Source organism: Lepidochelys kempii, chromosome 10 (genome assembly GCF_965140265.1).
Source record: "Lepidochelys kempii isolate rLepKem1 chromosome 10, rLepKem1.hap2, whole genome shotgun sequence".
Lineage (NCBI taxonomy): Eukaryota > Metazoa > Chordata > Testudines > Cheloniidae > Lepidochelys > Lepidochelys kempii.
Genome location: NC_133265.1, coordinates 18,085,849 through 18,110,754, shown reverse-complemented (window position 1 = coordinate 18,110,754; position 24,906 = coordinate 18,085,849). Strand labels below are relative to the sequence as shown.

Below are 24,906 nucleotides of genomic sequence, written 5' to 3'. Positions count from 1 at the left end.
TGCAATGTACGTGCAGAGTTAAGAAAATAAATAATAAATTATGTTCTATTCATAAATTTCAGTGGAAGATTGTTGGTTTAATATAATGTTTGGGACACATAACCAAAATAAGACATATGCTAGGCCCAAAAATGCTTAGACACTTCCACACATGGGCATAGGTTAAACACTAACCATATCTACTAGAAACATGGATATGGAAACCCCATTCACAAACCGATCCAAAGAGAGATTCAACTCCTCATATCCTGGGGTATTAAATTACGTACCCATTATAACAGGAGTCACCAAAAGCCTTCAAATGGGTGGAGAGTTGTACATTAGAAGATCACTGAGTACTGCAGTGAATACATAGCATGAACACTAACTATTCCCTCACCTATATTTTGAAGATCTATATATCTTGATTATTTTCATGATCTGAATGGAAACAGAGCTATTCATCTCTCACCTGTTAACTACACAAAGTTCATGTCCTCCTTTGTGAAATTTCAGCCCCATTGTGTACCTGTCAAGTTTTCCCACATGTTTAATAAGGAAGGTACAAAGGAACTAACCTAAAAGAGCAAACTACAAACATTCTGCTGTTTGAGTGGTTCTGAATGCATAAGAAAGTGCTTTTTCCATCAGGCACCTGTAACTTGCATTACCAGTACTTAATCAGTAAGTCCCTGCCTAACTTGTCTGCATTACAAGGTTGATATTTTCACATGGATGAAAAAATTTTAAAACAAATGTCTTCTATGGGTTGGACACAAACAGACTTTTCTTTAGTACCAAGCCTTAGTGTCATTAGTCCATCTAATTTTTTCATTAATGAAAATGTATTATGAAAGGAAAATTGCATGCTCTATTAATGTTTTCTGCTCAAGAGAAACCCAGGACTGGAACAGGAAGTGGTTGGAGTACTGCAGGGCAGAGGGTAGAGATAAGCTTTACGCACTGACCAACGTAATCACCTCAAAACGTTAATTAAAACGAAAACAAATCCAAATACTCCCCACAAACTTTGATCAGTGAATGTGCAATAATGGCACAAGAAAACATCTCTGTTAGTGAGCTTCCAGTCAGTTCAGTCGACCGAGTAATCCAATTGGCTGAACATTCCTCAGTGCTTTATAAAATGGGTTCTTGGACTACTTGATTTTTTCCCTACAAAAAACTTTTATTTGTGGGGAAGGGAAGGGAAAAATACTTAAGATAATTCATCTGAAGTTTAACTTGTATTTTAACATATTAAAGGTTCAGATCTTGTTGATCCCATTTTCTAATAGAGTACATTGGCACGAGCAACAACCATATGGTTTTAGCATCCTTCGGAGGATATCCTCCCTTATTCATCTTACGTTTCACCCACTAGCTTCAGTGGAAGTTGTCCATGTGAAACAATGACAAAATAAGGTCCATGCAGTTTGTAACTCCGAAACAGACACGTGTACACATGTAATGCCTGTACAGCTTGCACAAACTTCTGTTCACTAGGAGTGAAGTCCTAAGCCTCTGTGCAAATCCCAAGCAAGCAGGCTTTTTGTGGGGACCCAATCAGGAAAACAGAACTGGCCCCTCCCTAACCTGAAAACAGCACAGCCAGTGCGACAACAACTTGCAGCAACATTCATGGCCCAGTCTGCATCCCTTAGCATGGAATTCTGGCAATGGACCCAGTTTGTGGATCTATTGGCCAAGCTTCAACCTCTCTCCTGGTCCTTCCACAGCATCCTTATTCATAGTCCCAAGGAGCGTGCCGTCAGGACAGGTCTTCCCACGTGCAGAGGAACCTCCTGCAATCTCCAGGATTTCACCCTTAGGTAATACAGTATCAGGTTCACTGCTATTTGAGTAAATTCTACTTGATGGAGAAGTTATCTTTTGCCACAGAATCACTGTTAAATCACTTAGCCACAGAGGTTTCAAAACAGCTGTTTATTAATATACAGTGAAATATTAAAAATGAGTAACAAAACTCCAACTTTTTGCAGAGGCAATAAAAGTGCACATGTATTTGGATATTAAAATAGAAGAGTTTATGAACATTTGTTTCAAACAGGCTAACATTTTAAGCATATAAACACTTTCTTAAAACAATAGCAGCTGAACAACACTTAGTTAAATCTTTGGTCTGATTATTAACCAGCAAAAAATAATTGTACCATGAATGTCCATTTCAAACAGACATTTAGTTTGGAGTGCTTTGCAAGAAGATCCAAAAGTGAAAAAGAGAGGAATGCTTTAGTCATTTAATCAAGGTCTCATTTAAGAAGTGTTATTAACTTAACAATTAACACTATAATTTCTAATACATGGAGAAAATAGATATGCAGTTCAAAAAATTCATATGCACATCTCAATTTATCCTGTTTTAGATGTAGCTTTTCCCAAAAAAGTGACACCAGTTTTGATTGTACTAAGTCCTTAAAAAATTGTTGTGTATTTAAAATACACAGTGTCTAAAAAACACGTGTTTCTTTCTGTATTTCATTTTTAATTTAAATACATAAACTATCATTCTCAGTCTACACTATAACAAGTAAGGCCCTAATCCTGCAAATACATGCGTGGAACATTACTCGTGTGAGCACTCCCATGAGGGGAGAGAGTATCAATACGTTACTCACATGGGTCAAATCCTGCATGTGCATGTTTGCAGGATAAGACCCTAAAGATAGCACCAGAAACTAATATTCGCACCACCACATTTCATTTGGCATAAAATGACATTAATAGTCTAACAGACCCAATTTTCAATAGTCACTTTAGTCAAACATAATATTATCAACATAGGCATTATAGATACAGGAAATACCAACCAATACCTGAAATGTACAGATCTGAATTGCTGTTCAATAGAGAATTTCAGTCTCTGATCCTGCATCATCTGAATGCAAATTTAATTTTACTCATGTAAATAGCCTAATTGACTTCAATAGGCCTACTCATGTGACTGAAGTTAAAACAGGTGCATAAGTATTTGCAGGATCAGGGCAGTGGTTTGCTCATGTCACCAAGAACATAATCTCACATACACCTTATTAAAGATCAGCTTGATTTGAAGTTGTTAGCAAGCCCAAATCAATGGGAGTTTTGCAGCTGATGGGAACATGGGTATGGAGCCCCTTCACTGTAGCCTTGTTTTATATACATTTTGGAAGCATGGTTTAACATGGTTAAATCACTTTTCCCCCCACCTCAATCCAAATCTTCATGACCCTTCTGCAGGATTCCTCCATCTATCTCTGTGTCCTTTGGATTACCTGCACTGCTCTTTCACCAAGTGTTTCTGCTCCTCCTCATTTGTCCTTTCCCCCAACTTTCAAGTTTCACTTTCAGACTATTTATATTCCCCAAAATCCCTTCTTATTATGCATTTCTTGATGTAGCTTTCCCTTTGTAGTATCAGCGCTTAACAGCAATAAGAAAGTTTTATTAAATCTAATAGGTTTCCATGTATTATATAAGCCAGCAAGGAACACACACCAAAATGTACATAGTCCCTCTTGGAAAAAAAAAAAAAGTGTTACACACTGATGTAAACAAACAGGTAGTTCACTAAGGTAACCATGTTGCCAGGATTAACTGTTGAACTAAATGTGTATTAAGTGCTCCAAGTAACCACAATACCTTGGGCCTGATTCACTAGTCCTTTCTCAGGCAAAACTCCTGTTGACTCAAGGACTGCAGAATAGCACTCCTTGTATGTGTACCTAGGGCTGCCAATTTTGGTTGGACATATTCCTAGAGATTTCATCACAGGACATAACCTTTAAATCCTGGAGGGCTGGCAACCCTATACAAGTCTGCAAAACAGTAAACATTTTTGCCTTCTAAAAATGCACCAAGGTAGCTCACTTAGGTCCACACGGTGAGCACAGTGGTCAACACTACACTTAAACAAGCCATTTGTATTTGCCCAAAGAGAGAACCAACGCTCCATGTAAAAAATAACCCAATTTGAGAAAATGTCACTTAGATGCTAAATTACCTGAAAATAAGATAGCAAAGTCAGTTTAAAAACCAAATACAAGGAAACATGCATCTATAACTGGAGAAATTTTCAGTTTAGTAAACTAGGTTTTATGAAGCTTTGTGGTTGTTTTTAAAAGTGTGCTATTTTCTATCATGTATAACTACAGATAGAGAACACCAGCATAATATATATGAGCAATATTCTAAAATTAACAGTTTTAAATTATTCCAAACATTCCCAGCTATTCCTGATTAATTTACCAAATTAAAATTAAGCACAGCAGACTGTCCACATAGGACCCAATCCTGCAAACAATCAGGCACATGCTTAACCTTATGTACATGAAAAATTCAATTACAGGCTTGGTGCCTTAATACTTTTAATTTTCAAGAATGTGGTCTTAGAAGCTGTGGAAATGTATTACATTAAAGTTTGGATTGCTTAGAATGTGTAATTTTGCAGACAACCTGTGATGCATTTGGTTCACTAGTTTTTAACTATTTATATCAAAAACACACACACTTTTAAAGAGCATATGAAATAGAAGCTTTCTGATCCTTTTCTACATACTATAGTTTAATGCAGCAATGGCCCATAAGGTCAAATGTATTTTCTCAGATAAAATCCAAAACTAAACTATTAACGTATACTACTCAGAGACAGTAAGTGCTCATTAAAGATCAATTGAGAAGTTGTATGAGGTATTCTCAAATAATCTATCTACACACGGAAATTATCTGGCTAGTGTTTACATTAAAGGGACGCCATCAAAGTTAATAGGTTCTTACTGTACTATGAATTTTTCCCAAGACTTGGGAACTTTAAGGCACCCTGAAATATTATTTTTACAAAAAAATATTTGCTGCACCAGAACAGCCACCTCTCGCTTCTGGTATCTCCTGGTCTGAGGCAGACCATAATGCTGCCACAGTTCAGGAGTTTGGTTAGCTGATCCACTAAAGGACCTTACTGACCTATCAGTGAAGAACACATGGGTGCAGCAGCTAGTTTACACCTCTACATTTTTGGAGTTATTTTAAAATTTTTCACTATAGCAAATAACGTGTGAGGCAGGTTTGGTAGTTATTAAGGTACGGCAACTTTTAAGGAAGAAAAACGGTTCAGGTCTAACAACCAAGACAGAATGCTTAGAGGATTTACACATCTATCCATTTTTAATAAAAAAAAAAATTAATGCCTCTTTTATGTTCAAACTAAATATTTAGTGCAGCCAATTACCATACAATGAAGGCCTTTACGGAAATAAAGTGCAATTGTTCTTCTTTCATTTGTGAGCTGTATAATTATATTTTAATCTTTCAGAGCGACCTTCATTTTAACACAAATGTACAACTAGATTCTTCATACTTTTGTCAAATAGGTTTTAATTTCACTCCTCATAATTTAATTTTATATTAATTTGCATATTATTCTACATTTAGCACAGTATATTAAAATCACACAGACAACTACCTATGAGTGTCTCATTGAATAAATATTTCAAACTGTGTTTAAGGATCAAGAAATACCCTTGGCTTCTCCTCCACCTCAAAAAAGTACCTTGTCACACTGACTTTTTCCATGCCATTGATCTTTGATCCTGATTAGCTTTCTTTTAATGCAAAAGATATGGACAGGGTCACTTTTGTGACTAAACTTTAAGGTGACATGCCAAATTCATCAGTGTGAACCCCTCTATAAATCTGGTACCAAATTAGGTTTACAAGTGGTTATGGTAGTGCTTTCTAATTAAGGCACTTTCCTGGAAGTTTAATAATTTCTCCAGGAATCATCATCATTACAAAGCTATTAAGATCTTAAAGTGTCAGTATTGCTTAGTCTTAAATTTTGGATTTCCTAGGTTACCAGGATCAGGGAAACACACAGAGAACCCCACCGGATGCTGTCAGGCAGTTCAATCTCCCTTCGGACCCTCAGGCAATTTACTAGTAACACAGATAGGTCCTTTGGCCTCACAGTGCATGCCCCAAAGGCACTGACAAACGCCCCTAGGTGATGCTCAGTTGCTTTGGGACTCTTGACCGGTGTCGGTGATGTGCTTACACAACGTGGGGCTCTTCCTCAAGTACCTTGGGTTACTGTACAGTCGGATGATCTTAGGAGCCTGGTTCCAGGTGTTCAGCAGCTGGAAGGCGGCCAAGTCTAGAGTAGGGGCGTCAAAGGCAGCCAGCAGATTGACGGGGGCAGCTTCCTTCAGCAGCTTCGGCACCGGCACCGCCTCGGGGACGCTGGCGTTGCCCAGGAAGAAATGCATCAGCACCCGCTTCCGCAGGCAGTCCCTGAGGTACAGCACCAGATCCTCCAGCCGCTCCGCCAGGAACTGCTCCTCCCAGGCTTGCCAGGGCCCCCGGAGCAACAAGGAGAAGAGCGCCGTCTTGAGGATGTAGGAGGAGAGGACGCGGCCCCACTGGGCGCCGAAGGGCTGCTCCAAGCCCCGGCCGCGCAGGTCCCGCAGCCCCTTGAGGATCTGCAGGCACTTGAGGTGGCAGGAGTTGGCCGGGGTCTGCTCCTTGAGCCAGCTCAGCAGCCGCTGCTCCTGCTTGGCGACGTTGAGCCCCCAGAGGGCCTGCAGGGGGCAGGCAGCGCCGGGCTGGGCTTTCCTGGCGCCGGGCTGCAGGGCGATGAGATAGAGCGAGTCCCCCAGCGGGATGGCGGGGATGAGGCGCACGGCCATGGAGATGTGGCAGCAGACGTAGTCCGAGCGCGGCAGGATGTGCAGGGTGAGCTGGCGGCCCGGGCAGGCGGCCAGGCTGATGCGGCAGCGCTCCTGCAGCCGGTAGAGCACGGCGCCCAGGCACCGCTGCAGGTGGCCCTGGAACCAGCGCAGCACCAGGGCCGAGGACAGGTAGCGCCGGCCCTGCAGCTCCACGCAGAAGCCCTCGCTGAAGGGCCGGTAGCCCCGGGGCCAGGCGGCCCCTTGCGGGGCCTTCAGGGCGCAGGTGAAGGTGCTGCGCAGCTCCGGGGCCAGCCCCGGCTCCTCGGCGCCCAGGCAGCGGGGCTCCAGCTCCAGGCGCGGCGGCAGCCGCAGCGGCACCAGGATGTCGAAGCAGTCCGGGCTGCGGACCTTGTGCTGCTCGTAGGCGCTGCCGATCTGCACGAAGTCCCCGCGCAGGGTGGGGGTCAGGGAGGCCGGCTGCAGCCCCTGCGCCTTGGCCGCCCGCACCAGCTCGCCCACGATGCGGCTCACGTGCGCCTTGCTGTGGCCCAGCACGTGCGGGGAGAGGCGCAGCTGCTGCTCGTAGAAGCTCTCCAGCAGGCTCCGGCGGGCGGCGCTGCTCGGCGGCGCCTCGGGGCCGCGGGCGGCTCGGGGCCGCTGGCCGCACTCCCCGCTGCCGCTGCGGGAGGCGCAGTAGCGGAGCAGCAGGAAGCCCAGCAGCAGCAGCGCGGAGCCCTTGAGCAGCGGGACAGAGGCCGAGTCCGGGGCGCTGTCCGAGTCCGGGGCGCCCGCCCGGCTTCGCGCGGCCTGGTAGAGGCAGATGAGGGCCGTACCCAGGCAAGTCACCAGCGGCCAGAAGACGCGCAGGTTCAGGGTGTAGACGGTCATGGTGCGGCGGGAGCTCAGCCCATGGTACCGGCTGCGGCAGCGCCCCCCGGCCTCCGCATGCAGGGGGCGCCCGCCACCCCACTCACCAGCCTCCCCCAGCTCCGGGAGTCGGCACGGGCACCCCTCTGTAGGCTGCCCTAGACCCACTACCCCTGCGGCTCCCAGGATTGCCAGCTCCTCCCACCGAGTGCTCTTCCACCACTCCCCGCTCCAGCGCCGGGACAGCCAGCCAGCCAGCCGCCTCCTTCTCCGAGTCCCGCTCCAGCCCCTGGGGTGCGCCCAGCCAGCCGCCTCCTTCTCCGAGTCCCGCTCCAGCCCCTGGGGTGCGCCCAGCCAGCCGCCTCCTTCTCCGAGTCCCGCTCCAGCCCCTGGGGTGCGCCCAGCCAGCCAGCCGCCTTCCCCCGCCTGCCTCCCGTCCCAGGACGCCACCCAGCCGCCTTCCCCCCGCCTGCTTCGGCCTCCTGTCCCGGGACACGCACTCACCGCCCCCTCGCCCCTGCTGTTGTGCTTCCTTAGTCCAGCCCTTCTCCCCCAACCGTTACTAGCTCCGAAGCTTCCTCTTCCGAGGGGAAAAGGTGCCGCGTCATTTATTGTGTGAGCTCAGAGGAAATGCCAATGGTTTTGGCCAGGGGAGAGCGGGATCAGGCTTGGGGGTGTAGCCACAAGCTCCGCGGTTTTGCCTGGGACCCACCCGAACTAGGGCAGTGGGGTGGGAGAGAGGAGAGAAGGAACAGCTGCTCCCCATCACTTCCCTTTTCCACTCCGAAATGAAAGCGTTGTCATCAGAACCCATTGACAGTTTTTGTCCAGGGGCTTCTTCATTCAAAACTTTAAAGGATGGAGTTCCTAATTCTCAAACTTTCAGCATTGGCTTTGTTCCCATTTCTTAAACACAGAGTGATCAAAGACCTAAACAAAAGCAAGACAGCAAAAGATTCATAGTGGGAACTCTTAGTATAATAGTTTTACGGCCATTTAATCTATTTTTTTATAATTTAGTTGGGTTTTTTTTAGATAAATGTACTTTAAAAAATAAGACATAGGTTGATAAGAGAGGAAGCTCAGACAGATTTGTTCAAATAATCTGTCCAGCACATACCCAGATACAGTGAGAACCTTGCTAATCAACTCGCTTTACTGTCATGAAGTCAACATGCCAGGCTCACTAACCAGCAAAGATATAAGAGAAGAGCGCTGTAAAAAAAATCAGCAGTATGCTTACTTTAAAGGGCCAGATACTCAGCTGGTGTAAATCAGCACAGTTCTATTGAATTGACGTCCGTTCTTACAGAAAAATAATGGCGTTTGATCTGCAGATCTGGGTGAAAATCAGAACCAGGCCAGCTTAGATTTTTACAGACTGTGGAAATAATATTTTAGAACTGTTTTCATATTGCACATCACACTAAGAAAAATTTAGTTAACAAAAATACAAACATTCAAAATAAATTAAAACTTGGCAAATCTATATAAATAGTGTGTCATGAAGTAGGCATGTGTGCACTGTCACTACTGCATCATCCTCTCACCTCAGAAGTCTTTGACTGTTCATCACAGGCTCTACTGTGCTAATAGCTAACAGTGATTCTCCTTAACTTCAGAAGTTAGAGACCTGTGCTTTTGCAAGGGAAGGCACCGAGTTCTATCCCTACTACCACTGTGAAGGTTTGAGTGATTGATGTGCAGCACAGAGACAACTGTTGTTCCTAGGTCCCTCCAGATTTATTACAATATTAATAACTGCTCCTGATAATGACTCTTTGTGACTTTAATATTAAAGTTCTATTAAATTTTTCTATTATATTCTCAGTCTGGGTGACACAAGACTTGCTCACAGTTTTTACTGTGCCCAAATTGCTCACATACTGACATCCTGAAGAGAAAGGAGATGACTTTGGGAGCAGTTATTAATTTGACTAGTTAATAATTTATATTATGAACCCTTCCTTGCCTATTGCAGGCCTGAAGGCTGCAAGCAGTCATACATGATCAATTGCTACGACACTTGTGTCTGCAGCACAGAATTCAACAATAGCCATCTGAAAGAAGCTTATGAGCTAACTCCACCTTTGATTCAGCAAAGCTATATACTCCAAACTTGATACAAGAAGTTGCACGAGAAGGCAGCTTGGAGCAGTCACAGGGTGGTGAGCACCTTGCATAGCTACTTTCAGTTCACGACTGGGATGTGTGGAATGAGAGAACCATGAAGAGTGGGGTTGATTCACCTCACATGGCTTCACTCTGGGATGGCAGTGGTAAACCCAGGAGGGCCTGCCTGCACATGTCTTGAGGCACACCCCTGCCACCCCAATTTGAGTACGCCAATCCAAACAAAAAAAGCAAGACAAGTGTTTAGCCCCTCACAAAACTATGTGGGAAAGTTGGAGGTTGAAATACGCACAGCACCTCACATGCAAATCCCAGGTGCCACTAGGTACAATGAGTAGCCAGTCCCACGTCACAATCCCCGAGACACACGGTCAGTATGAAATGGGGCTGCACGCGCTGACAAGGGAGACATTCTGCTGGCCCTTGATGCTGTGCACCATACATGTCACCCATCCAAGTTTACACACTTTGGCCATAATTTAATCCTGCCCTCTATCCCACGTAGCATAGAGCCTTGAAGTGAATCTTTGCATTCCCAAATGCTCTTTCTGTCTTCCTACTTATTTTCCTCTGAACAGCCCTATATGCCAACTCTCCAGTAGTGGCAGAATTGGGAAATGCGGTCCCCAAATACAAGTGCAGAGGACAGGCACTACCATTTGCAGAACTGCAAGGAATAGAGTCAACATCCCTGAAAACAGACACGCACCTCACACAGGGAAGTACTAGCCATGCTGCTGACATAACAGGACTGGTTAGAACCACTGTAAACGTATGAGACAGGACATTGCGGTTGCTATCACAGTTGAGTAAGCTGGACCACATGCCAGCAGCCGAATGAAGTCGCTCATGCAAATGGTACACAGCAGTCAAAGATATGGGGAGCTACCAAGCAGATGTGCTCCAGTGGGCACGTAGGCCCCGAACAGCATCATGACAGCAGCACCACGCCCAGTTCCCAAACAACCCAGCAATTAAGAGAGGCCAACCACACAATGAATAACCATCCTTGCTCTGAGCCCCGTTCTGTGAGAGAAGCCTTAGGAGCAGATGATTCAAATATGTGAGGGTCATTGCTGCTTCTGGAGAGAGATGCATATACACATATAATCACTTGCATATTTATGCTGCAAAACACTTTTGATTGGGAAGCATGTCCACCTGACCTGAAGGCAGGATGATTGCAATAAACATGCATGTGATGAATGGCCTGATAGCATTTGGAAAACGCACAATGGTGAGGAAGCCAATCCACATCTCCACCAGTGTGGCTGCCTCTCCATTGAACTTAGACTCAAAAACATGCTCATCATCACCTCTATGAAATCCTCAAGGGGTGACAGACAGACAGCTTCAACTGTCTGTCACCCTCTGGAAAAATCTACTAGCCAGGACATGAAGGACAGCCAAGACCTTCTGGAGAATAAGTATTGGCCAAGAGCCCTCTGATAAATTGTAGTTGGGGGAAGGCTGGAGAGCAAGACAGAAGGAAAGGAGACTCACTAATCATACTTGGTGGGAGAATGACACTCCTGCATATAGAAAAGGAGTACTTGTGGCACCTTAGAGACTAACCAATTTATTTGAGCATGAGCTTTCGTGAGCTACAGCTCACTTCATCAGATGCATGCTGTGGAAACTGCAGCAGACTTTATATATACACAGAGAATATGAAAAAATACCTCCTCCCACCCCATTGTCCAGCTGGTAATAGCTTATCTAAAGTGATCATCAGGTGGGCCATTTCCAGCACAAATCCAGGTTTTCTCACCCTCCACCCCCCACAAAATTCACTCTCCTGCTGGTGATAGCCCATCCAAAGTGACAACTCTTTACACAATGTGCATGATAATAAAGTTGGGCCATTTCCTGCACAAATCCCATTGGTGGGCCCACCTTAATTATGCACATTGTAGGGAGAATGGTCACTTTGGATGAGCTATTACCAGCAGGATAGTGAGTTTGTGTGTGTGGTTTTTGGGAGGGGGGTGAGAGAACCTGGATTTGTGCAGGAAATGGCCCAACTTTATTATCATGCACATTGTGTAAAGAGTTGTCACTTTGGATGGGCTATCACCAGCAGGAGAGTGAATTTGTGGGGGGGGGGTGGAGGGTGAGAAAACCTAGATTTGTGCTGGAAATGGCCCACCTGATGATCACTTTAGATAAGCTATTACCAGCTGGACAATGGGGTGGGAGGAGGTATTTTTTCATATTCTCTGTGTATATATAAAGTCTGCTGCAGTTTCCACAGCATGCATCTGATGAAGTGAGCTGTAGCTCACGAAAGCTCATGCTCAAATAAATTGGTTAGTCTCTAAGGTGCCACAAGTACTCCTTTTCTTTTTGCGAATACAGACTAACACGGCTGTTACTCTGACTCCTGCATATGGAATTACACTAGCTCCAGCTGCCAGTGCAGAAACAATAAGATAAAGAGGATGTGTGGTCTGGCAAAGATGAAGTAACAGTCTCAGGCTAAATAATATATAATGCAATTTGATACCAATAAAACCACAGTGTTCAGTTCACATACATACACAGTTTGCACTAAAAACACCCAACAATTATAAGTAACCTTTTAAAATTGTTTTCTCAATCTTTCTGTCCTCAGGCATGACCTACAGCAATACCCTTGGTTCTCTGGAAGAAGATCTTACCTGTAACATTATTTCTCACAAAATAAACTTAAGTCATTAGTGCTTAAATGCTTCTGTGATTCCTTTGTCTGATCTTCTCTGAGCTTCCGTTAGCAACTGAACATCTGGTGCTTCCAGCAACTCTACATGCAGTTTATCTGAGATATGTATTTGAGAGGTATAAAGCTCACAAATGCTTGGTCTACACTTAAAAGTTACATGGGCATAGCTACATCAGTCCAGGTGTGCAAAAACCACACCTTCGACTGATAGCTATGCCAACATAACCTCAGGGTAGATGCAGCTGTGTCAATGAAAGAATGCTTCTGTTGATGTAGCTGACATTATTCGGGGTGATGGTATTCCTACACGGACAGAAAAACTTCTGTTGGTGTAGGCTGCATCGACACAAGCGGGCTATTCCAACAGCTACACTGCCACAGGCTCTGTAGTGTATACGTAGCCCATGTCTCCAGACTCCTGAATTATATATGACTGCTCATATTGATGACATAGCGGTTGATTGCTAAGGATTAACAACTTTCCCATAGAACTTTGTTCTTTGGTCCACAGATTTTTTTTTATTATTATTTTATTTTTTTTAAACCTTTTAACCCAAAGAACTGGCTGATTTTCTCTTCCACCTGCACTTTTTCTCCTGCCACCTCTGAAAATATATTGTGTCATCAATATGAAGTTCCTTACAGACATTAGTAAATTTGCCCATAGGTAGCCGAGCCTAACATTTGAATAAGCGAGCAAGCTGAGTGAAACTCTGAGGAAGGCTGGGACTTGCCTGCTATAAAACTGACTGTTCTAAAACTGAATTCCTGGTTCTTTTAGGTGTTGACTGCTGTTATGTTTTTGGTGACTTGAGACTGAGAGGCATTTTCACCTGCTCAGAGAAAATTGGTGAGAAGACCTGGTCTATGACTAGGGATCATAGACCTTACAGTAACACAAATAGTAAATAATAACACCTCTACCACAGCTTGCTTGGAGTGTGGGAGTCAGGTGAGCTTCTGGAACCATTAAAGTTTTAGGTCTGTGAAGATCAGAAGATGCAGTTTCAAGACTGTAGTAAAACTCTGCCACATAGTAACTGACAAACTCAGGAAATGAGTCGGTCTGGATTTTTCCCTGTGCAGAACAGCAATGCTTTTTGTGCACAGAGTAGTTTCTCTGTTGCAGAGGGTTTCTCCTGATTACAGGGCTATATGTTCTCTAACTTTGGGGTTGTTGTTTTGTTTTGTTTTTAGACATTTGGCCCTTTCTATACAGGGATTTGAAAACTTGTTAGCATCTTTTTAGCAGATAGTGTTTAAACATGATTCTTGCTAGAAATGTGCTAAGTCATTCACAGATATCAGTTTAGACAGAACCATTGTCCCCTGGTGTATTCTGAGCCGTCTTCTGTTTGTTTACTGAATTTTCAGATGGCTTGCTGAAGTATAAGGATCTTCTATTTATGGCTCTGCTTGTGGTTTAATTCCAAAGGGCAAAGCTCTTGTATTATTGTGATTTAGCTGCAGTAGAGTGTTGATCTGAGGTCTTTGGCTGCACTGGCAGAGAGGAAAGATGTGGGTGTTTAAAAGATGTAGGTGAGTAGACAGAGTGTTTACTGAATTTTCAATCAGAAGTCTCAGTTTTAGAAGTCAGTGAGGAAAGGACTCAAAACACATAAGTACCAAAGAAAAGAAAAACATCAAGAACACCTCCTATGCACCTCTATATAAAATAAAATCTTAGTTAAGTGAAAAAATCATATTTCACAAGGAGAAGTTTATGTTCCCGGACTGGTATACTGTAGACCTAAACTATGCGTTTTTTAAAGCCTAGGAATACACCCACAAACAATTTTTATAGCATTATAACAAAAAAACAAAAACAGTAATATGCCAGTGCAGTATAGTCAAGAGCATGTGGCCTGGCAGTTATGGTAACTTTGATGTCACAGTCCTGATCTCAAAATACAGGCAGTTTCACCACTATTGGCAGGTCTTGAACCCAAACTGGAAATGAAAAAACATTTATGGGATTTTCCCCCCTCCTTGTTTCACGTTTTCCTGCATTTCTCTACAAAGCAGCATATACAAAACAAATCTCTAGGAGAGCAGAGGGATATTCTTGTTTACTGTTTGATAAGCACCTGTTTCACATGTTAAATCTTGTGGTCACCCTCAAAAATATAAAACACAAGTCCAGAAAACTTGTGAAGCAGACTACCCACCTCAACACATATCAGACCTTTTTTTACCCCATTATTTGTATAACGATATTCCTTTCTCAGTGAGAGTTGTATGCATGCAGCTGATCAGATGACAGGGCAAAAGGCTACCTACAAATATACTGCATGAAACCAAATTCTGCTTTCTCTGTGACACTTTTAGAATAAAAATGCAACATGCAGAGGAGCAAACAAACATGTACGCCTCCTAAGTCAGGACTCTGTGCCAAGTCTGTGGCCTGATAAGGCCCTGCTTTTTGGGAAACCCTACCTGGTCAGCACCTCTTACCAGCACACACCCTATTGCAGGGCCTAGTAGCCTGCAATGACTCACCTGAAACCTTGACAGTTGAGCCATGCGGTCCAATCACATCTTAGCTGTCAAAACCCTCCCTCCTTATGCTCCAGCCTCTGACCTCCCTCCCCCAGGGATAACATTTTGGGTACCACTGTAATTTACATTAATTATTAACACTAATCGCATGGTAAATTGACACAGCTCTTTACAAACATGTAGTAATAATAATCCGTGCTGCTTATTGCCTAGGCCCCCTCCCTTCAAACAGCTCCCATTCTTGCACCATGCCCAACAGATAGCAAAACTAATACAGCCCTAGAAAAGCTAATATACCATTATTTGGATAGTTCCCTTGTCTGAGACTGAGCCTTTTTGGTGCTGTTTTGGATGATCCCACTTCATTGCCAGGCCGTTGAGTAACTGGTCAGCTGCAGGCCCAGACTTCAAGAGCCTTTGCTCTTTCAAGGGGTAATAAAACAGTTGTACAAAACTTGCACCCTCAAATACAGCGCATTTCATCTGGCTTAAGGTTTTGCTAGAGGCCTGAAACCTGGGGAAAGTCTCACTAAGAGGTTTGCAAACGGCGTCTGGGCTGACTTTCCATGAGAAGCTGGTCCACAAACCTTCTGCACTAGTGGGAACGTTTTGGTAGACCTTACAGGAAGCCCGAAGCTGGAGAAAATTGCAGCAGCCCAGCCGAGAACTGAACAAGGTGCTGGTTGTCACTGCAGTATCTAGATTGAGGGGAAAGGATGCTGCCTACAAGCCAATCATAAATAAAAGGAATTATGGACCACCCCCTATGGCAGAGAATCCAGGAGCAGCAATGAATCCAATAGGGCCCCAAAGCAATGGGCGATTTTTGCAAAACACATTCATGCACCCTCAACAGATGGTATAGACACTGCCCCAGTGCATTCCTCTACATGCTTCCCTTTACCTCCTGGTCTGTCTCATTCAGCCAGTTCATTCTCACCCAGATCCATCGCAGTCAGATGCCGGAAAAGAACGGAGCTGTAGAATCGGGGTCTGATGTATCAGCATACTGGAGCCCAAAACATCTCACAGTTCCCTCTAGTGGCATTTTGTGCACATTGAACCCGTGAGAGTGACCAAATGGAACTCTGACTATGCCAGATATGTAAGAGACTTCTGGGAGAATGACCCACTGCCCAGCACTACCATCTGTGACCTCACCCAGGACCAGACCAATCTAAGGACCACTCCATCTGCTCCTGCAGGCAACTTAACAATGCCTGATGGTAGATAGTATCAAAATTAGAGTGGTCATAGTGTTTTAAGTGAAAATCTCCATCCCTTTATTTCAGCCCCTTTGCCTATCTATTTTAATGGCATCATTTGATTATATCATTCTGCAGTTATGCCTTGGGGGTTTGTTTTTAACTCATGACTTCATACAACATGATATCGTACATTAGCAGACCTATAATTTATCCAGGGATCCTACTTATGTTCTATGCTAGTGGCGAAGAAAATAATCACTTCACCTGGCCTTCGGTATTCAGACTCACACTGGGGTCTGTTTTACATGCACTGAACTAAAACAGAATTACAGTGATGTAACCTGGACCCACTCAGTGTGGTATTCTGCCTCTAGTGTTGGCACTAGTGTTACCTGCAGCTCCTTGGACCTAGTCCCCCTGTAGTCTGTGAGATTCTACTGAGACACACTCACAAAACACAGACACTATTCATGACAACGCGAACAAACAGAACCTGTTATTGGTTCAGATTTGAAGCCTTTCTATTTTAATAGCTCAGTCCGTCTCTATCACTGTATCAGATAAGAGGACTTGGTTTACAAGAACAGCAGGTTTGCAGGAGACCATCTCTACAGAACACTCTGTGGCCAAGGTTGAGGCGGGTCAGTGTGTTGCGTGGACAATATCACTCACAGGAGTTTGGGAGTGGAGAGGTTACTGCCATTTTTCTTTTAACCCATTCTCCTGTTTAATAAATGGTATATTCTTGCCACCCACCATAGTTTGTTTGTTCACTAGCTATCTCTGTGATGCTCCAGATTTCACTGGCCTTATAATGCTTATTTGCAAAGGCTCACACTTGCCCCTATCTGGACCTGGATTTATTTTATACATCATGAATAACCCAATCCAGTATTTCCTTGGTTTAAAAGCACAGGCTTGATGAGAAATTCATACTCTCATCCCTTGTCCAAAGGTGTCTTACAAAGTCCACCACCCTGCACAGATGAAAAGTGCAAACAGCAGCTGGCTCACCTCCAAGCCAGCACTTATTGTTTCACTTTAAATAAACCTTCTAGGAAACTTTGTATGGAAACTCCTGGGTAAAAAAGGCTCAGCTCCTCCTACAGAGCTGAATGTGGGATATTTAATTGTTACCTATTGTTATGTTATAGTGCAGGAAGCCCTGCCCACCTGTTTCCAGCTGTCCTAAGCAATGAACTGTATAAACGGAACAGAAACAGACAATATCTACATTAATAAAACTTGGAAACCATCTTCAAAAGCCTGGGCACTGTGAAATATGATCAGTGTGGCCCTTTTAAAGCTTAAGGTGCTGATATCCGGAACAAAGTTAAATGCTGCAGTAGGAGAAGGAAAAAAACCCTGGGATGCAAATACACAGCTGTCAGAGAGAAAGGGGATTAACAGTAATTGCAAATGGAGGTATTTGCTTCACAGCTCATGGAAACTTTTTATGAGAAATATAGAAATGCAATGGTTGGTTTGGATCATGGTTATTACTAATACTCGATTTGCAGTCACACATACTTGTGTCTAACTGAAGATTGGTTGACCATCTGGAATAGGAAATGAAGACATAATATGTAACATTTTGACAAGCCAAAGAAAAACCAGGAAATTTAAAGTTAAAACTAAAGCCTTGTCTAAACTAGAAAAGGTAAACTGGTTTAACTAGCTCAATTTAAAATTAATCTACTGCGGTGCAAATGTAGATGCAGTTAAACCAGTTTAACTATTGCTTCAACTAATTGATCTTAGTCCAGCAATTTGCTGATGAAAATTGAAGCAATTTAAGTGAAGGTTAAACCAGTTTAAATGCATCTACTTTAGGAGTATGCATTGTTTAACGAGATTGAGTTTAGTTTCAACTTCCTGCTTTTTCTGGCTTGTTGCCCAACTTCAGCGTTACTAGAACATTTTAATAAAATAGGAAAGCTATGAAAAGCAGATCTGTCAGACAAATAAGAGTCCGAGTCTCCTCTCACACCGGCTTTACACTAACGCCACTGGCCTCAAGGGAGTTGCTCCTGATTTTTATGGGTACAAGTAACAGTAGAGTCAGGCTCAAAGGTTGCCCCGTGTTTTGCAGGGAAGTGATGCTCTTTGGCTGAACACATATGTTCACCAGTGACCCTTGTGTACAGACTAACATGCCCCCAGCTCTCTTGATAGCAACACACATTCCTCATATACAGATATGAAAATGATTCTCTTCACCTGTCTTGAAGTAATTCAAGTATATCTAAGGCCTAGTCTACACCAGAAAGCAGGGGCATGCACAAGAAGGGGCAAGCAGGGACAAGGGCCCCCCAGTAAACAGTGGGGCAAGGAGAGTGAACTCCTCCAACCCCAGGGCTGCCGTAGGGGCACAGTACGTGCCCCTCCAAAAGCGATCAAATTTAAATTCCTGCACACACCCCTGCTAGAAAGGGTTTACCAGTATAGTTATACCAGTATGGCTATATTGGCAAAATCTTCTAGTGTAGATGCAGCTTAAACTGGTTTGTCCCTGGTCTGGACAAAATAAGCTATACTGGCAAAAAAGGTTTCAGAATAACTTCATCTGTACTAGGGCTTTTGCTGATATGGAAATGTCAAACAAATCACCACGCCAATGGACGTTACTATGCCAGGAACGGTTTTAAGGGCAGAGCTGGTTAAAGGACGAGAGCCGGTGTCTTTGAATGCCATATGTAGCTGAGAACACCACTGGAAGTTTAATGTAGGTGAGAGAAAGGAAGAAGGAAAAAAGCAAGATTGCTACATCTGAAAGTTGCTACATCTGATGGGTTAAAGAGTCTGGTTCAGTCCTATGTGTTGAAATTCCAGGTTACGCCCATCCACACAGGAATATGATGCTCCCCAGCTACCATGTGTTACTCCCATACACCCATGACCATGATTCTCAGCTGACTGACCCTCATTGCTCCTATGTGCATAGAAACCACTACTCTACTGCTGTGCTGAAATCACAAGATATTCTTGTGCAAGAGGACCCAGGGATGACAAACACTCATATCCTTTGGGCTAGTCCGTGCTCACAGCCCCATGCAGCTGTGCATTAACCTCCCTGCTGAGAAATGGGGGAACAAGAGTGAAAAGCAGCCCTGACATGGATGGGAGGTTTCACTGGAACCTGTTGCCTGGGGCAGCATGAATCCACAGAGCACCCATGCCTATTCCAAGCCTGTGCGTCTGGGATGCATTTGGTTTTCATCACAACCATTTCTGGCAATGACAGTTTCCTTTCAATTGACAATGCTGCTAATGACAGATAAATTATTCTCTCGTTGATGTGGTTTCGGGGCCCAATCCTATGAGGTGCTTTATGACCTTCACTCCCTGTGGAGTCTGGAGTCTGAGGAATCATGGTCACATGTCAAAGATGTTCAGCAGTGTGTCACATTCATGAAATCGGTGGGAATGGAGGGCACACAGTTCCTCACAGTGTTGTGCCCTCTGATGTCAGAGCTCTCTCATGGTCAGGAGGGATTAGTGGCCAGCCAGAATGGAAAAGAGCGGTTTGAATCTGGGGGCAGGGTTCTCGTGACAGTGCTGTTATTTTGTATTGCCGGTGGTCAAGAATTTGTGATTTCACACAGATTAGAGAATGAATCAGTGGCAGAGTTTGGAGTAAAAGCCAAGATTCCCTCTGTTCTAACCACCAGATATACTCCTTCCCCAGCCTGAACTGACCCCAGGCTATTCTTCAGGGAGGATTGGTCTAAGGAGAGTCCCAGTCACCAGGGACTGGCTCCCCACACAAACACACGCTCCGCCTTCCCAAGTATCCACAAGTACAATATTTACTCCAGGGCAGAAGGTCATCATTTTCACTAGCACACATAAAAATTCAATGCACGCACATTTGTGAATTTATCTCACTATTTATGCAAATCAAACCACTCTTCAAGGAGTGTTGTCACCTTAACCACGACAAAAACTGCCTTCAACTTTGAAAAATAAATTCAAGGCGAGTAGAGAAAAAAGTCACTCTTACCACACAAACTTTGAGATGTGAGTTTTCACTGGTTTCACCAACACTGCAACCTTCTGTTAACTTCCATCTTGGCTGTAGCAGGGATGGCAGAGCAGCAGATTGTAACAGCAATAAGCTGCTTCTCATCTGCCTTGGAGGACACTCTGTTACAGAACTGGAAGCAACTAGGAAAGTGCTGCTCATTAGAATAGCTGTGTCTTTTAACTTTGCTTTGTACCATTAGACTGGCCATTAGATTTGAGCTGGAGCTTTGTGCCAGGCTAATAGGCTGCAGCAGTAGACTGAAAAGATGAGACTTCATCAAAATAAAGCACACAAAGTCAGACAGAACACACGCTGCGAGGAACAAGCTATTAGCAGTTTGTAATGCATCATAAGATCATCCCAGCTCTGCTATCATTACTAACAATTATCATCATTCTTCTGGGCCAGATCACTCTCTCCCCATGGGAAAACCCCTGGGAGAGAGTCTGAGGGAGGAGTGGAAGAGAGAAATGCCAGGAAGTCATGCTCCTTGGGTCTCCTGCAAATTCTTCCATTATGCCCTCAGATCTCAAGGATGCCATGAAGTCTATATAGTCTATAGGGCCTGTATGAAGGCCCTGTGCTTCCACACTGACTCCTGGCCACCTATGTCTCCACGTCTGATGACACACAAGCAAAATGGCCTTGGGAGGGAGGGCGAGCAGCTGAACACAGAAATATTAAGAGCCTGAATCTAGTATTAAAGTTTCCCAATACTTCTGTGAGCACTGGGAAAGGAGCATGATGCATGTTCCTTTAGTCTCATTCCTCGCCATGCACCCCCCCTGTTCTTCCCCACGGAGGGGTCACTGCACAGTCTGGGGCCTGTGGTTCATTGTGCCACAAAAGAAGCTGAGCTCTTGCTCTCTCATGATATGCTCTGAGCATGCCCCACTCTGCTCAGTCCTGGGAGGATTGGGCTGCATGAATGTTCACGTGAGCCCAGGAGAATAAGTGGCTCGTTGGTGTTATCACTAAGAGGCAAATAACCACAGTAGTGGCACTAACACTGGGAACATGACCATGTGGCTTTGGGAGATCACTGGAGCTTGTGAATGAGGCAGTGAAATGTAAAATCCTTGACCAGTTACGCCAGACAGGACAGTCATCATACATGCCAGAGTCAGGCTCCCCAGAGAGAGAGGCCAACCACAGGCAAATCCAGACACCAGTTATCTCCTCCCCACCACCCCGTGCTCCTTCAAAGAAGTGTCAGTGTATTATCATCACAGGATCTCTCCAGAAGTCAACACCACCACTCAGCCCTGTGCACTGCATGGTTTTCTTCTCACACAGCAGTTGTGAGACGTGAAGTCTATTTGCCAAGAGGGGAGCGCCGTCTGGTGGAAAGTCTTCACTCTGTCCAGCTTGGGCACCACTCTCCAGTCGCTCTGCTCACAGAGCTTGTCTGCTGGCACAGTTAGCAAGTCTCACTTGGAGAGACCAAACAATAGTGTAGCACTGGCCATCAAGCCCCAGGCTTTGTGCTTATACAGCACTGCTAACTGGCTTCAAATGCACAACTGGTATAGGCCAGTCATGCTTTTACTGTAGCCCAGCTTGTTCCTATGGGCTAGAAATGTCTTTATGCATTAGTCAATTACAAATAAACTCACTTGTACAGCGGAGTCACAGGAGCATTAAGAGGGGTAGCAACTTCGGTTATTACATAATAGGGAAGCAGCCTCAGATGCTGACAAACCCATGTAAAACCCCAGTTCAAGAACAACACTCAGCGGCATGGCTCATACATCAAGGGCAGGAGATGCTAGGCAGGAGCAGAGACATGGGGATGATTCTGAACATAGCAGTGGGACTGGGAAAGCCAAGAAAAAACAAAAGAAGAAGGGCACCCTCAGGGGGCGTGAGACATTGACACACCCATTCTGGATGGTGGACCAATCCAGGATGAACTAGATAACACCACCACTTAAATGTGGATACCATCTTTTACCTGTAGATTTCCAAGCATTTTACAAAGACATTATCCCCATTTCACAAGTGGGGAAACTGAGGCACAGAGATGACTGACTTGCCTAAGGTCACCCAGCAGCATGGCAATGGCAGGGCCAGGAATAGAACATAAGTTTCTTGAGCCTTAGTTCGGAGCCCGGCCCACTAGACCACACTGGAGAGAATTTAGGGGAGTTTCCACTGTTCACATTCAAATACCGTCATGCAGGATTCAAAACAAGACCAATACCATCAGGGGATCTGTCGGGCATCCTGAGGGCATGACAATCATTTGGGGTTACACTAGCTTCCCTGGGTCCCAGGGGAAGCTGGAGGGCCCTTGAAGCCAGTGTAACATTTTAAAACATTGCAGCTCACCCTCAAAGGTACAGGACTCAGCCCCAGGCAGCCCCAGATTAGCAAGCATCTCACTGTTGCTACCCCTTTGGGACCCTATCCACACGGCTTCATACTGTCCATGCACTGGCCCTTGAAGGTGCCTGCTCACACATCTCAGGAACTGGGGCTCTTCATGGTACTGCCTTGCCCAGCTCCTGGGGTCACTGTATATTGCCAGGGGTCTGGCGGGTAAACAGGCTCCTCCTCGCATGACCGGTTTCTCCCATAGCCTGCCTCCTACGGCCTGTCCTTCACAAGGAGCCTTGAGCCCTGCACCCCCAGCAACACCCTCTCATGTAAAGGTCTATCAGAGCAATGAGCCAGGAGTTGGCAGCTGCCTACCCGCCTCTGGGCATAGTGCCCCAGGGCACACTGGGGTGGGCACCAGCATCTCTAGGCGGCACTGTTCAAGCCTGTAGGGAAATTTTTCTACAAAAAATGGGTGCTGTGTTTGTCTCCCCCTCCTGGTTCTTATTTCCCCGCTCACGGTTCTTCACGGTTGCTAAGCTAACTGTTTTCTCCATGTATTCCCTTCTAGGTGCCATCTTTGGCAGTGGTACAGTCCTGGCCCCAGTGCATAGATACCGCATCACTCCCCCACACAATGCCCAGCACTTTCCCCCCTGCCCTCCTTCCTCCCATGGACCTTTGGGGATTTGTGGCTCCACATGGGGAAGGGGAAGGCTGGGGGCAGCTGGGGAGGTAAATGAATTTCCTTGGGGATGTTTGGGGAGGAAGCTATGCTATGTGTCCTCATTAATGCCTCTGTCCTGTGCTCCCTTGCTCAGGACATATGGAAACACTCATTCTGCTAGGTCCAAGCCATCTGGACAGCCCCCAGTGGCGGAAGTGTTTTCTAGGGAGCCCTCATCTGTGTGTCTGTCTGTCTGGTGGTTTGGACCGCGTGTAATTTGGACTTTTATGTAACCCACACCCACCTAGTGCAGTGCTCTGTCCCTGTCTAGCAGTAGCTGGGTCACATACACAGGTTGACAAGACTCTACAGCCTATGACAGTGACCACAGAGGCCTTAGGTCTGATTCCTGCGGCCGATGACCCACCAGGGGGAGTGGAGTTCCTTCTACCTTGCCATACAGATGGAGCCCCAACTTTTCCCAGATGTGTTTTAAAAAACAGTGTAAAGTTATGACTTTCTATTGCCCCTTGGTCTGGTGTGGCTGCTTGCGGGGGCAAGGGCATGGGGTCTGAGTTCTGCTCAATTGTCTCAGAGACAGCCTGCACTCATGAAAATCCCTGGGGAGTAACCAGCTCCATCCCTGCAGTCCAGGTGCAGGCAGTCTGGGGTGCTTTTAACACACCCCTTTGGAAACCCCTTGAGTGTGAGCCTAGGCTTTGTGCCCATTTTTGTTCCCCAATGGGACACTTTCACCACTTCTAGAAACTGCGGCCCTTAACTATATAATAATCTGTAGGGTCACACAGTCTTTGGCATGGCCGTCCATCAGAACGAATCTTTCCTGATAATCTGGTACAAACCAACCCTTTGATGGTTTCTCTTAACATCAAACATTCTACACTGGAGTACACACCATTAATATCTGCTTAAATATCAAAATTATAACATCTTAAACATGCATAAATAAAGGACCTCTAAACAGCCATATGAATTTCACTCATTCCAGTGGAGCAGATAGCATTTAGTTTATATAAGAAACTTTCTCCCATCTGGGAAACCTCACTCACAGTAATGGCTCATGAAATCTGACTGCATCAGTAAGGGCCCAGTCCTGAAAGGTACTGCACATCCTCAGCTCCTAACTGGAGTCAACAGGCGTGGAAGTCACTGTACTCCCTGTAAGGGGCACTCAGCAACTTGCAGGAGAAAATGTGAAATACTGTAAGTCAAAAGTGTGAACAGTCTAATGCAATTTGACTGAGCATCTTACAATAAATAACCTGGTGAGTTAACAACTAGGGAGCAATGCCTCACCAAATAAGTCATTCAGTGTTAATAACAAAACTGAACTATTGTAAGATTCTTCTCCAAAGGTTTTAACCATGATCCCGCAGACATAAAGCACCCAACTTTAAACAAACCCTGGGGTGAAACCCAAGCTCAATTTGTAATGCAAGGGGTGCTGGAGCTCAAGTAGGTTTTTTTATTTTCATAACTGATGCAGCAAGCCCAGAGGTGCAAAGCCTAGAGGTGCCAGGGCTTAGCCCTGTCAAGCCCTGGCACAAATTACACACTCGGCAAAACATGCAGAGAGCCAGATCTCACCCCAAGAGCTACACACAGGTTAGCCCGCTCCCAGGATCTGTTGCATTAATTTTGGTGGAATAAATGGGCCTAGAAAGTCAATGGCATTAATGTGACCCTGGCACATACAACACTAAACAGTTAAAAGTGGCTGGGAGGTTAGAGTACAGAAATACAAGAGCTTCCCCAGCTCAGAAGGGGAAAGGCCAGTAGCAGGGATGGGGATAGGCCATTATTCTCCCCATCATCAAAGCCCC

At 45.0% G+C, this 24,906-nt stretch overlaps 2 protein-coding genes across 4 annotated transcripts in view; both read right to left on the bottom strand.

Annotated features, from left to right (window-relative positions):
* The window catches only part of SYT17 (synaptotagmin 17), a 112,498-nt gene extending 96,605 nt beyond the window's left edge, over nucleotides 1-15,893 (bottom strand). Inside the window, exon 1 of one of the 3 annotated variants that reach the window (XR_012161138.1) lies at nucleotides 15,746-15,893. Coding sequence is in view for 1 of the 3 variants with exons in the window: in XM_073362318.1 (XP_073218419.1) it covers nucleotides 15,746-15,775 (30 nt within the window). In the remaining 2 variants the exon portion in view is untranslated. The remainder of the gene's footprint in view (nucleotides 1-15,745) is intronic. The other 2 variants (XM_073362318.1, XM_073362321.1) reach the window with 2 other exon arrangements.
* On the bottom strand, nucleotides 1,972-8,000 carry ITPRIPL2 (ITPRIP like 2). The gene has a single exon (XM_073362317.1). The coding sequence runs from the start codon at nucleotides 7,527-7,529 to the stop codon at nucleotides 5,985-5,987; it is 1,545 nt and encodes a 514-aa protein (XP_073218418.1). The 5' UTR covers nucleotides 7,530-8,000; the 3' UTR covers nucleotides 1,972-5,984.
* Nucleotides 15,894-24,906: the final 9,013 nt, after the last annotated feature.

Excerpts from the sequence above, each read along its gene's own strand:
- ITPRIPL2 (XM_073362317.1), bottom strand. The coding sequence starts at position 7,529 with ATGACCGTCTACACCCTGAACCTGCGCGTCTTCTGGCCGCTGGTGACT.